Raw genomic sequence first — 13,839 nt, forward strand, 5'->3', positions numbered from 1 at the left:
CCCACACCCTCTCCCGTTGTAGTGCAGTATATGCACCTCTCTCACGCACTCCTTATTGTACCGTCACTTGGGGCTTTACGAGAGCAACTGATTTCCTATGCCCTTTACCTATACTACATTAGTTAGGTACTTAGAGAGAAAGAGATTGTCTAGGTACAGAGTACGATCCTTCTCGACTATATGTAAAGAGAACCGAGCTTTTTTTACTCGGACTCTAATTAATACACAAGTTAGCGCAATGAAAATGCAAAGGCTAAAAATGCAAAACTCGATGAGAACGAACAGCGGCTCTCTACCATTTTTCTATTATAACAGGCGAAATAGATTGTACTTTGTGTTTATGATCGTATCTCGTATTTCGTAAGGAAAAAAATGAACTGCGCATCCAATACGACCATTACCAGCGAAAGCAAATGTGAGACTTTGCGAACGGTAGAAGCGAAGATGCGAATGATGAAAGATACTGTGAGAAAGGAAGAAAGATAGGGCAGGAAAGAATGAGGATGAAAGAGAAGTATAGCGAAAGAAAAGTGCGAAAGAAATAGAGAAAGAAAGTGCGTGAACGAACGAGTGAGTGAAAGAGAGAAAGAAAAGATGAAAAAGAGAGTGCATAATAAGAAAATGATTTTCGATTGCCTCTCTATCGATAGATAGTTGAATTACAAATCAGAATCTCTAGAAAAATTACGTAACCAAAAGTTTTTAATTGTAAATTAAATTTTGTACAAAGCTTTTATTATTAATGACGACGAAGTAATATAAATGATATTACGTTGTTTTTTAATTTTATATAGATGATATAAAAAAAAAGAGAGGTGGACTTCTTTTTTATAAGCGATGCCTCGTATAAGCCCCTGGTGTGAGATAAGTATGACGATTATAATATTATATTATGCTCGCGCGGCACTGGGTCGCTGTTATCATGTTTCCTGGACCCGTTAGCGCAATTTTTCGATGCTGTTTGACAAATTTTATTCGGATTAGGTGACCTCTATATATTATACATACATTATAGTGTAAAATATTGTTTTTAAATAATTTATGAAGTGAGACATCGCCGAGATTAGATAATTGAGAATGAAAGAGGGAAATACCGCGAGAATGAAAGAAAAGGAGAGAAAGAGAGAGAAAAGAATAAGCGAGAGAATGAGAGCCAGTTATGCAGAGATTGTTTTCCTCCAATTTAAATTTGAATGCAAAAAAAAGAAGAAAAGACACGAAGAGAGAAATTGTGGGGCGCGTCTGAGTGGAGCCATGGTGGCCAATTGCGTCAGTCGCATAGTACAAATATGACTTGTACATAGAACCCCTAACTCCCTAATTAATTGGTTAATTTACTCACACCCACACTCACTCTGTATCTATAGTATTTATTACTGGGTAGTACGTCATTATTGGGATTATTATTATTATTAAAATTATTATTACCATTATTATATTAATATTACGAAATACAGTTTTATGTGTATATATATAATTACATATGTGATTTTTCTCTTGTATTTGTAGCGCCTGAAAAATTGTCTCGCAAGCACAGTAGAAAAGATGTTTTCGCTTCCATGAACATGCAAAAAAATGTGAACAATTGAATTTTTTTCATTTGCCAAGTGATTGCTCTTATCATTTCGAGTTTTGTGTACTAATATCTTTCTACTAGTCGATATCTTAATGGTGCTGTATATCTTTACATTGCTAATTAGGTAGATAAAAGTATTTTTTTTTTTAAGGAAAATAAAACGTGATACTTTTAAATACCTTTAAAGAGAAAGGAAAATACACGGCATTATTCTTCGACGACATATATATTAAAATACGACATTTATTTTAAGGATCATACGTTTTATTCAGTTTAAACTCTTAAGAAATTATTATCACATCGCATCTTATAAAATTTAACTGTCGTAATTTTGTTCTAAAAAAAATTCTGAATCTCTACGCATCTATTGTGCTTGCACTATCTCCCTATCTTTTCTAGTCTATAACTATATCCATTATGGCCAGTGTTTTTTAACACAGATACGTATAAAGACTTCATGTGTTTAAGAAGTACGATATATCACACTTTTCCGCTGAGAATATATTACACTTATATATCGTTGGCTCGAATGGACTAGTATCATGTATAAAATAAAAATTATAGAACCTTATGATTTATTTACGATAGTGTACGGACTAGTATTCGATCAACGTCGACGGTCGATCCGGAGAGGATCTCTCCAGGCTGTGACTGATACCATATGGCCTCAAATGGTAAATCAGATATTCCAGAACATACATCATGTTCGGTGACACGTAATGGAATGAAACAGCACTGTCTGAACAGCAATTCAATCCATCCTTGGTATCATAATAGATATACTTCCAATACCAGAAATTCTTATCTACATGATTTGGGATCAAGTGGTGTTCTGGCACAAACGGAAAGAATCTACCGCGTCCATGAGGATCTCTGGTATCCATCGCGCGTACACCAATTTTTTCGAGGCATTTTCCCATCTCCACGTCCTCGGCGCCGCCATTATCCGGCCGACATTTTGTCTTATCGGGTAAACCTTCTTCCACGAACTTGCGTAAGCCTTCCTTACTAAGTACATATCCTGCGCCACCGCTCATGTAACCTTGCTTTACGAAAGGTTTAAATCTGCATCCGAAGTACAATGATGAATTTGGATTATATGACGATAACATATATCGTAAATTTTCTACCACCACATATCTAAAAACGCATAAACACAAAAAAATTATTTTTTTCAATTACATATGTGTATAACATATATTATATTTAGTAGCTCTTTTGATTATGGAGAACATTGTTCATTTAAAATAATCTAAACTATCAAGTTTTATTTAATTTTTTTTTAATTTATTCAGTATTGAACTTATATTTTTTATTAACCAATATAAAAAAATACCAATTTGTATTATTTATGTATTATACCGTATATTATATCGTAAAAATAAAATTATGAAAAGAATGTACATGTATATCTGTATAGCTGTACATGTATAGAGATACATGTGTAGAGATAAAATTTATCACAAATATAGAATGCACTTACGTATCATCGTCAGCTTTCATGAACCAATCTACTTTATCTTTGTACTTCTCGTAAGCGTATTTAAACGCTTCTTTGGTTTTAGCCCATAGATTATCTCTACCTTCCTTTACTGGCAACACTACAGCGGGTAAGCTAGCGTCTGAAAATAAATGGCATGCGTGCACTGTACAAAAATTCTACCTGCGTATCACAACTTTTATCTGATGTTTAAAATACCTGCCGCAGAACTCATGAAAAGAAGTATATTGCAACGTTTTCCCCATGTCGCTTTCACGTGACGAGCCTTGCTCTGATGATTCTTTGGACCTGTCATAATCCAGCAAAGGACACGCACTTTTCTCGCCATATCCTGAGCTATTCTATCTTCTCCTTTGTGGAAATCTTCATCATCACCATGAAATTTCACTTCTGTTTCAGGGCCAACCTATCATAGAAAATTCAAATAATGATAAACTTAAAAATTATTTCACAGTTACACCTATATAGTCCCGAAATTCATCAATCAAAACGCCATAGCAAGAAAGTTCTCGAAAAATTAAGTTATTTGTAAAATTTTTGAAGTAGTAGCCATATTTAAATGACCATTAATACGGGCCATTATTTAGTCTATAGTTAGCCATGTTAAAACTCTTATTATCTTAAACAGTACTACTTAAAATAAAAATTTATTAAATGTATTAAATTAAAATACAAATAACTTTTTTAATTACTTAATTTTAAAAACTTAATTTTTCGAGAACTTTTGCTGTGGTATTTTGATTCACGAATTTCGGAACATATTGTACAATAATTATATTTAAAAAAACGTTATTTACACATATTTTAATCAAAAAGAGAGGAAATTCATCATTTTCCTCATAAGTATAGCTATAACAAAATTAATACGCATTTATGCTGACTTATAAGTTTCTATGTTTTATATCGAATACTTAACATATGATTCTGAATGATAGATCAAGCTGGCACAAATGTTTTAAAAGCATTGTTATTTGGAATATAAAAAAATACATTGCATACCTCTGATTCTAGTTCTGAATAATGATGAGGATCTCTAGAAAGGCCAGAACCACCTGGTACCCAACTGAACATGTGCGGTACATCTCTCGTAGATGTAATGAGCAAACATGCTGATAAAAAGCCGAAAACTGTTCCAGCTACGAGTGTCAATATAAATCGCCGTCCACTTCGACCACCTGTGTGAATAACTAATTACTATATATTTTATAACTGTTACAATTTCATATTTACAAATTATGGATTAATATAAATCACTCAGAATTAAGCATAAATTTTTTTATATAAAATTAAATGGACTCTTACCATCGAAACTAGGTAGCCGCTGCTGCACCATGATATATAATATAAATTGGCTTAATAACGCTATAAATGCTTGCGAATATAAATTGCAGTCTCCTTCGCATTCATTTTTACTTGTATAAATGCATGATACTTTTATTACTGCCTTCTAAAATATAAAAACATTACTGTTTTATGATTAATATAATAAGAAAAGAGAGAGTAGTTGCTGTGTTAAGCTGGCTATACATGTCAAGTAAACTCACACAAGTAGATTGTACAAGTATACTTGACAAATTTACTTGAACGCGTGGGCCGATCTCAAATAGAAAATGCTATTAATATTGAACAACTTTTGCTGTATATCTATATCATCTTGTAAGATATCAATAAACTTTTAAGTTTGTTGCTACTCTAGAAGATTATTTATCAATATCAGATTTATTATTAATTATATAATTATCAATATAGAAACAAACAAATAAAAAATTCTCTTATATTAAATATTCTTATATTAATGTATTATTTTAGCTTTCCTTCATGTCGCAAATGACTGTTTCACAACATTAAAATCAACATCAACTCCAACATCACGTAATATTTATGTTAATAAAATAAATTCATTATTATTCAATAACTTCATATACATACCTGATCAATATGATGTCTTGATAATATGATAAATTCTTCAAGGCCATTTCTAAGCTCATATATTGAACTCGTCACTTATATAATAATGTAGATAATCTTCGCTGACCACATCTTTTCATGCTTCTCGTATTTTTAGTCAGCTAAGAATGAGCGCTAAGAATTGTATATATAAGCGTATGTATAATGCAGTATCTTCGATTCAGAGGACTGGAGATCTGAAATAAAAAAGAAACCTATAAAAATAGCAACCAGAAACAGGTGTGTGAAAAGTCTGGAGACGAGAATACTTGGAGACAATGTTATATTCACGGCACACTTTTTGAGTTATATGCGCATTTATGTCTCTGAATGTATAAACAGTTCATCGAAAATATTCTTTGATAACGAAATAATGATTATCATGATGCTAAATATAACAGCACTTTTGTTTTACTGATAATGTTAATGTGTATTGTGTAATATTAGATGCTATCTCTAAGCAACAAAAGATTTTTTACAAAGCCACAGATGCCAGAGCACAGGTGCGAATACAGAAAATAGGAAATATATGTAATAATGTTCGATCTAATATTATGCAAGGGGCTATTATTATGTTAATTACAGGCACATATATAACGGCGAATGCAAAAAGCAGCAGAGCATCGCATTCGAAACGTCGAACAGTGGCATTGCATTCCTTTAAAAATACTGTCGGTGAAAACAAAAAAGAAAATGAATTGTGCAATGTGCGATAATAAGAGGTCGGAATGCAATATTTTTCGCGATAGTCATCAGTTTTCGTCTAGTCGTCTCTCTTATTAAGTCAAGTTACACCGAAGTACTCGTTCGTTAGCCCATGTTTACTAAATTTATTTGCACAATTGCGCAAATATTCGCACGATCGTGACAAATATTTACGGCCCAATATCATCGTCACTATACACCTCGTACGCGTAACGAGAAGTTTTCATTCACAAACCGTGCGGAGTATCGTGGATCGCCCACTATCTAGTCGTCGATGGTGCGCCGGGGAATGTTTATCGCGCCGCGCCGTCGCACGAAGTGAGTCGTTCATCAAAGAGAAAAACTCGTCAACACGTCTTGCAGTCACTCGCGGATCTAACACGCGGATCCGATTCCGGATCCTCCTCCTCAAACTTCCGAGAAGCGCGCGTTATCCCGAGAATATGTTTACACAGCACGTTGGGAATACTGTCGGTATTCCATGATCAATTACAAGATTAAAAGAACTGACGACTTACATTTCTTCTTTCCCTCCCCCCCCCCCCAAAATTCACAGGCGAACGTCTTCGGGCGACGGCGTCATCCCGCGAGCGTTATCGCGAGAGACGCGTTAACGGGCACAAAAGAATCCGCGGCGAACATTCGGGTGGCGATAACAATCAGCGATGCGCGCGTCTCGCCCTCTCTCCCCCCTCGAAATGAATATTGCATACTGCACACACGCGCACGCGCGCATACGTACATTACGTGTCGTGTAGTATGAACATACGCACTGATTGGAAAGTATCTATGCATAGCATGCACCGAGGCCGTCTCCATTCGACTCGTGATACTCCTGACGTGACGACGCATATGGCCATCACGCCGATATTCTCGTATCGCGAGGAAACGCCGAAAGCGCGGGGGAAACAAACCACCGACGCGATACGACTTGATACGACTCAATTCATCCGTCATCCGATATGTACGTGTACAATATGTGTGTGTATACGTGCATGTGTGTGTGTCTATCCTGTCGGGTCTGTGTATCGCAAAGCGTAGCTTGCCGCGGAATCTCTTCATATCATTATCGCGCGGAGATTATCCCGAAATTATGCGTTTGTCAGCATATATTTTTTCCATGCGCACTCAAGGGAGACAAAGTTATTATTTGTTGATTCTCGCATATTTATCAGCGATTTCTACTTTGTTATTTTACAGCTGCGGTTAGTAATTACGATTGATGATTGCAATTCGCGTGTATATACAGGATCTGCTAAAATTAGCAGCACGATGAGTTGTCGTGTTCTGTCATTAATAAAAACGCGAAAAAGAGCCATTAATATTCGGCGTTGAAGAATTCGGTTTGATAAAGAGATCAAACAATAGTGAAAATTGAAATTGGGATAAATTTATATTAAATAAAGCGTTCTATGGATGTAATAAATTTTATGTACATATATGTATTACAGAAGAATAAAGAAAATAATCATCGTTTAATAAAGATTCGTGTGAATGTAAAATAATACTTAAATAGTACTTCCCAGAATTAATTGTGCTGTACATTTCAACATTACATTTATGTATTTAATTACATTTATGTTTAAATTTGAATTTACACAAATTTGTTTCTTATAGACAATATACAATTAAATACTGTAAAATATGTAAATATTAATTACAATGTAAAATATATAAATTATAAATTAATTAGATTATAAAATAATATAGAAGAAATTGTAAAATTGTAAAGTTTTAGGATCAAAATAGCTGATTTTAATATCGACAATTTAAAAAATATTTAAATGAACTAGAAATTACTTTAGTACAACGAAAAAAAATGAGCTCTTCATAGATTAATTTTTTACTGCATATATAACATGTAAGATATGGTTTACATAATTTACATTATACGTATAGATTAAATTATATATTTTGTGAATGAACGCACAACTCTGAAATATTCCATAAAAACGTATAAATTAAAAAGAAGGCAGAATTCTGATGAGAGTCAATTATATGCTTGAAACGAGATGAAAATTACAAAATCGAAATTACTTATAATTTTATTGATCAGGACATAATAAATTCGCTCATTTTTATAATTTTATCGGAAATTTCAAGGTACATAATTGACTCCTAATAATTATAGCATCTGCCTTATCGATTGAATAAAATAATAATGTACCGTCGATACTAATCAGACAAAGGTAAAATAGGTTTCCTGCAAATAATTGATAATTCAAATAAAATTACAATTTTATATATAAAATCAAGATTCGATTAATATATTTGATATTTCGCTTAATTTATACAGAAAAAATTTTTATACATTATCATTGAAAGCAGATAAAAAGCTGAAAAATGTATAAGTATGCGATTTCCAATTTTTAAAGAACACAATCTTATATATTTCAAAAAATTATATAATTTCAAAAAATTTTATTTTTTTCAAACTGTTCTTGAATCACCGTAATCGACTGAAGTATTTTTCGAATCGCGACGCGCAATGTTTTGAACCTTTTGAAATTGATAAGGAAGATGTGACAGTATATGGCAGATGGCTGCGCCGTGTGTAGAAGATTAACAGTAACTTTCTGACGAATAATCATATGTTATGATCTACGGTGATATCTGACAACGCGTTCTGCCGTTTCGCAATGTCCGCAAATTACTATTTTGCTATCGTTGGCCATGCCGATAATCCGCTGTTCGAGATAGAGTTTAACAATGCTGGAAAAGACGCAAAAGTTCGTTTTGAGGTTAAACTTCAACTTTGCATTGACTTGTCGATTCTACCATTCTATTTTTTTTTCTTTTAGAAGGAGGATCACTCGCATTTGAATCAATTCATCGCCCATGCAGCACTCGATCTTGTGGATGAGCACACGTGGAAAACGACGAACATGCATCTGAAAGTTGTGGATAAATTTAACCAATGGTTTGTTAGCGCGTTCGTAACGGCGACTCATATCAGATTTGTCATGGTGCACGACAGCAAGAATGAAGACGGAATCAAGAACTTTTTTAATGAAATGTACGAGACTTACATAAAGGTAATAATTATTTTGATAATATCAGATTTAGAGTGCTTTGTAGCAAGAAATAGACATTATAACACTGTGAATCCTTGGATGTTTTCCAGCAAGAACATAATCAGATGCAGTGGAACACAATAAATCATTACATCCTTGTTTGCCTACATTAAACAAGGATAAAATGATTTATGGTGTCTGACTGGATCCTTGCTGGAAAATGTCTCTTATATACTAATGTTAAACAGAAATGAAATAGTCTTAAGCTCTTATCACATAAGTTGCCAATTACGATTGTTGATTCTATTTTTGCCAATCACATTGCCTAATCTGCACTCGCTGCATCATGATTGACTAAAATAGAACTGACAACCTGCAGTGTGATTATGGTCTTACAATGGCTAGTATAGGATGCTTTTCAATAAAAGACACAGGGTATGGTCAACGCGATGAAGCGTTTTTTAACTGGTCAGTTTGTAAAATGCTTTCTTTTAATTAGTCCATCAAATGCTTCAAAGAATTTGTAGCGAGACTTTGACCACAGTCACAGATAACACAATGTAGCACAGTGAATCATTACATCCTTATTGTTTGCAAATATTAAACAAAGACAACCACTGTGTCTCTTGTTAGAAATCACCAAAGCTAGTTCTTAATATTCAAGACTATCTTAAGTACAAAAATGTTATAAACCAATTACTGTCTTAAGTAATGTCTCAAGATGCTAATATGCAGTTCTGTAGCCAATATTCGTAGTCTGATATTTGTTAAGATGTTGTGAATTAATTAAAGAGTTGTATTAGCATCTTAATATGATTTTAAAAGAACGGACTATAATAAGAAAGCATCATTATTCACTGATATTATTTATACTGATGAAAATTGAAATCCCAACATCAAGAAAGAACTGTATTAGGTAAATGAAAATTACACAGAACATTTGTTTATAAATTATTACATGGATATTAATTGCAAGATTATAACTCATAGATAGAGTGTAGTACCATAGGAAATATGAAAGTTTCCATGTATAAAACATTAGTGTCTGCTTGTAAGCATTAGTGTCTATAAAAAGCTATAACAACGTGTCGTACATTATCTATTTCTTTTAATAATGTACAGAATATCTCAGGTAACAAACTACATATTGGCAATTAACCCAATTTAAGTGAAGTATAAGCTTTCGAGAGGATGATTATAGATTATCATTTTGTGATATAAGAATTGATATATGAGCCATTTATGTGCATTTGAACGTCTGCATTTAATGTGGCAATGACTACAGTAGATATTAAAGAAAATAATATTTAATTCTTATATGGCATTGCATTCACATTCTGCATAACAAATATAATAACTCATATAGAGAAATAAAATGTAATTTTTGTTCACCTTTGTAACTCTTTCTTGGGATATTGGGATTTCAATTTCCATGTATATATACATTTCAACTTCAGTGTATACGAACATGTTAACAATATTACTTTAGAAATGCTGTGTTTCTATGTTTCAGTATTCAATGAATCCATTTTATAAGCTAAACACTCCTATCAAATCTGTGGGATTTGAGAAAAAGGCACAGCTATACGGTAGAAAATATTTATCTTCATGAACATAATGATTGCTGTTAGTAAAAGTATCTCAACTTGTTCTCTTTAACTTTATTCAAGATTTTTATGCTATAAAATATGCTATTGATAGGCGTTGGAAATAAATTGTTTTCCAGTATTAAATAATATCATTTAAAAAAAGTTGTAACTGTTCACATTTTGATTTGTACAATATATATATGTATATAAGTTAATTGCACTTAAGTTTATGTAAAAATTTGTTTATTATATAAAAGACAAAATTTATCTTATATAGATGTATATGTTGTCTTTTATATATTGTATAATGCGTGAAACTCGTCCTGTATTTTCTATTCCATTTCTAGATCTTGTATCTGAAAAGGAATATTTGTATATATTTATAAGTCAAAACAGTTGTTAAATAAAATGTATATATACATGTGTAATATTTTACCTCTTGTACTTTCTGTATTTCTTGAGTCAATAAATTATCTAAAATCTCCTGGAACCGTTGCCTCAACTTGACGTTTTCAATATTAGCTATTTCGATTTCTTGTTGCTGCCTTCTTTGCCGCAATTCCGCCAATTCCGCGTGAAGAGTAGCAAGACGTGAATCTAGATGTTTTTAGATTGAAATAAGTTAAAATTGTATAAATTTTGTAAGTAGAAACAATGCTTACTTAAAATTACCTTTAGAAACGGATACCGATGTGGGCGATTCTGGAATAATATATTCCGAGTGAAATTGTTCTAATTTTGGAGCTTTTAATGGATTAGTCTCACCCTGTGGTTTTTCGGCTTCCGTATCGCCGTTGGTGTCGTGGAACATGTCTTTACTGAACTCTGTAACTAATCCACTGCTCGTTGTCGCGTTGTTACTTGACCTCTCAGAATACGCGGCTTGCATTGAATTGGAGTCTGAAACTCTACTGTCCGCCGAAAGGCGGCTATTCTCATCTAGTTCCATCACGTTTATGTTCGCTTCTTCATCATCATCTTCGCTGTCGCTAACTGGCTCGCCGAATATATCGTGTTCAGCTGAAATATATAAGTAGAGCATTCTCTTTTTATAAATTAGAAATAAATATGAAAAATTTTAATTAACTTCAATATTGAATCATATCATTTAAAAAAATTATAACTATTCACATTTCGATTTTGTACAATGTATATATATATATATATATATATATATATATATATATATATAAAGTTAATTGCACTTGAATTGTTCTTATGTAAATATTGTTTATTATATAAAAGATAAAATTTGTCTTATATGATATATAATCTTATATATCATATAGTCAATTAATTAAGTTAACATTTATTTAAGCAATATAAGCGAATATATATAAGCAGTAAGCAAATAAATGTTAATTTAATTAATTGATTGTAAATTAATACTTACCAACATCTAAACTTTGAGACGTGTTCCCATTTATGCTATCTCGTTTAGTCTTAACTGTACCAGAAGATGACACTTTACTAGGTTTCGATGTATCCTCATCCTCACATATTACCTCCCATTTAACATTAACAGCATCATTGTCCACTCGCAATAAACGTTTAACTTCCTTCTCGATCTCTGGCGCCTCTACATATTTCTTCTTCAAAGTTTTTCTAAATCTTCTACGTCTCACGTTTTTAGTGGGTGGAGTTATACCGTGAGGCCAAAGAAATTTTTTATCCACCTTGTTTGGATCCTTTTTTTTCTGTTTAACAGGAGACTCTTCATCAGTAGCAGTGTGATCTTCCTCTTCTTTACATATTAGCATCTAAAGAAATGTTATAAGAAAATAATGTAATATAAACTCTTCATTTTCTATATTATTTACAATATTCTTCTTTACCTGGCATATATCGGCAGTCTTATAAAAACTTTTGTTATCGATGGTTTTTAAGGATTCCACTATTGTTGGCAGATCCACAACCTAAGTGAAAGTTTATCAAATACATAAGTCCACTTTCGTGAGCGATTTTCCCACAATAATGTAGGATGAATAGTGTGAAATAGGGAAAATTTACCTTAGCATGGAGTAACCAGTGATCAAGTCTAACCTCACCGTAACGCATATCATTCTCCAGTTTTATAGTCAGTCTGTCTTTTAAAGGCAAACTATTACGTAACGCCTCCTTTAGTACTCTAGAAGGTTCCTTAAAAAGAGAATTGATATTCAATATGATATATCAAAATTGATATATATAATCTTTAATTCTTAATTCTAAATAATCTCGGATTAGGTTAAGTTCAGATTGAATGAAATAGCAATATGAGAAGCATACCGGTGGTAATCGCATAATAAATTGACTCTCCAATTCCACCTGTGGCTCATTGCGATTTTTGTCAGTATTCGGATGACGGTTCATTTTCTTCGAGTTTTATGCGATAAAGCGATTTAAATAACAAATGAAAACAAAAATGAAATAAGGAATGTTATTAAATGGACAAGCGACAGCACTAACACTATCCATCAATTGCGATGGCAAGAGATGCATCCAGAAGCACAATTACTCACTGAGCGCTCAGTGAGCTCTTGCATTTGATTGGCATATTCCATTGCCAATCGCCGGTTCTACATTACAAGCCGATCGCAAGTTTGTTGCGACAACCAATATGAAGCGTTGATTTCAAAATGCAAGCTTCAGATTGGCTGTCGCAACAAATTTGCGATCAGCTTGTAACTAATGTAGAACCGGCTTTAGATCTAAAAATATGCATCAAATAGGCAGAACTCACTGAGCGCTTCTGGATGCATCCATTCCTAAACTTTTGAGAAGTTTCCAGATGTCAATAATAGTCGCATTTATATGGAATTGTTTGCAGGAAGGTTAGGAGGAAGGGAAAAATCAATAATATGAAAATAAATAATAATAAAATTAATAGAATCGAAACAAAATTTTATTGAAAATTTTTTTATTTATCATATAATACAAAAAAACATTTGTAAAATTAGGATACGTGCAAACATAAAAATTAATAAGAAATTCTATAAATTACAAATGCGCTTAAAATTGTATGCATTATGCATAAAATTTTACATAATGTTTAAAAATTATACAAATAAAAAAATTAACATTATATAAATTCATAAATTATATATTTAAAAATCTGTATGATATTATTAATATAATTAATTATAATAATTAGATATAATTATTTACAATTGTACATTTTTTCTTCAAATTTCTTATTTCTAAAACTTTCATTAATGATATATAAATAATGTATACCACGATTATATTATTATTCAACATACCATAAGAAATATACAATTTTTAATTAATATTTACTGCACCCTCATAAAGGTTCCATTTCATGGTGCATATTATTTTATCCTTGTTGTTCACCGAATATTAAAGAAAGATAAAATAATATGTCATGCGCATCATGCGTGACGCAGCCATAGTAATACTAAACAGTTTAGTACACACACACACACACACACACACACACACACACACACACACACATATACACACACACATACACACACATACACACACACGCACACACACACACAT

At 32.3% G+C, this 13,839-nt stretch overlaps 3 protein-coding genes across 3 annotated transcripts; 1 reads left to right on the top strand and 2 right to left on the bottom strand.

Annotated features, from left to right (window-relative positions):
• Window positions 1-2,172: 2,172 nt before the first annotated feature.
• Window positions 2,173-4,410, bottom strand: LOC105619515 (glycoprotein-N-acetylgalactosamine 3-beta-galactosyltransferase 1). Its single transcript, XM_012201032.1, has 5 exons — window positions 4,380-4,410; window positions 4,077-4,252; window positions 3,276-3,483; window positions 3,060-3,198; window positions 2,173-2,716 (listed from the first exon to the last, which is right to left on the bottom strand). Exons 1-5 carry the CDS (start codon window positions 4,408-4,410, stop codon window positions 2,173-2,175), a joined length of 1,098 nt encoding a protein of 365 aa, XP_012056422.1.
• Window positions 4,411-8,368: 3,958 nt separating this feature from the next.
• Window positions 8,369-10,426, top strand: LOC105619518 (probable trafficking protein particle complex subunit 2). Its single transcript, XM_012201036.1, has 3 exons — window positions 8,369-8,458; window positions 8,531-8,764; window positions 10,257-10,426. The coding sequence occupies exons 1-3, from the start codon at window positions 8,369-8,371 to the stop codon at window positions 10,353-10,355; spliced, it is 423 nt and encodes a 140-aa protein (XP_012056426.1). The 3' UTR covers window positions 10,356-10,426.
• On the bottom strand, window positions 10,390-12,684 carry LOC105619517 (transcription initiation factor TFIID subunit 7). The gene is made up of 7 exons (XM_012201035.1): window positions 12,601-12,684; window positions 12,343-12,471; window positions 12,168-12,248; window positions 11,726-12,092; window positions 11,005-11,352; window positions 10,769-10,929; window positions 10,390-10,688 (listed from the first exon to the last, which is right to left on the bottom strand). Exons 1-7 carry the CDS (start codon window positions 12,682-12,684, stop codon window positions 10,665-10,667), a joined length of 1,194 nt encoding a protein of 397 aa, XP_012056425.1. The 3' UTR covers window positions 10,390-10,664.
• Between the last annotated feature and the right edge of the window lie 1,155 nt (window positions 12,685-13,839).

The sequence above is a fragment of the Atta cephalotes genome (assembly GCF_000143395.1).
Source record: "Atta cephalotes unplaced genomic scaffold scaffold00022, whole genome shotgun sequence".
NCBI lineage: Eukaryota > Metazoa > Arthropoda > Insecta > Hymenoptera > Formicidae > Atta > Atta cephalotes.

Excerpts from the sequence above, each read along its gene's own strand:
- LOC105619515 (XM_012201032.1), bottom strand. The coding sequence starts at position 4,410 with ATGGTGCAGCAGCGGCTACCTAGTTTCGATG. Across the intron at positions 3,484-4,076 it reads ATTCAGAACTAGAATCAGAG|GTTGGCCCTGAAACAGAAGT; the intron begins GTATGCAATGTA and ends TTTCTATGATAG. Across the intron at positions 2,717-3,059 it reads ATGAAAGCTGACGATGATAC|ATATGTGGTGGTAGAAAATT; the intron begins GTAAGTGCATTC and ends ATGCGTTTTTAG.
- LOC105619518 (XM_012201036.1), top strand. The coding sequence starts at position 8,369 with ATGTCCGCAAATTACTATTTTGCTATCGTTGGCCATGCCGATAATCCG. Across the intron at positions 8,459-8,530 it reads ATGCTGGAAAAGACGCAAAA|AAGGAGGATCACTCGCATTT; the intron begins GTTCGTTTTGAG and ends TTTTTCTTTTAG. Across the intron at positions 8,765-10,256 it reads TGTACGAGACTTACATAAAG|TATTCAATGAATCCATTTTA; the intron begins GTAATAATTATT and ends TCTATGTTTCAG.
- LOC105619517 (XM_012201035.1), bottom strand. The coding sequence starts at position 12,684 with ATGAACCGTCATCCGAATACTGACAAAAATCGCAATGAGCCACAGGTG. Across the intron at positions 12,249-12,342 it reads ACTGGTTACTCCATGCTAAG|GTTGTGGATCTGCCAACAAT; the intron begins GTAAATTTTCCC and ends ACTTTCACTTAG. Across the intron at positions 10,930-11,004 it reads ATCGGTATCCGTTTCTAAAG|ATTCACGTCTTGCTACTCTT; the intron begins GTAATTTTAAGT and ends AAAAACATCTAG.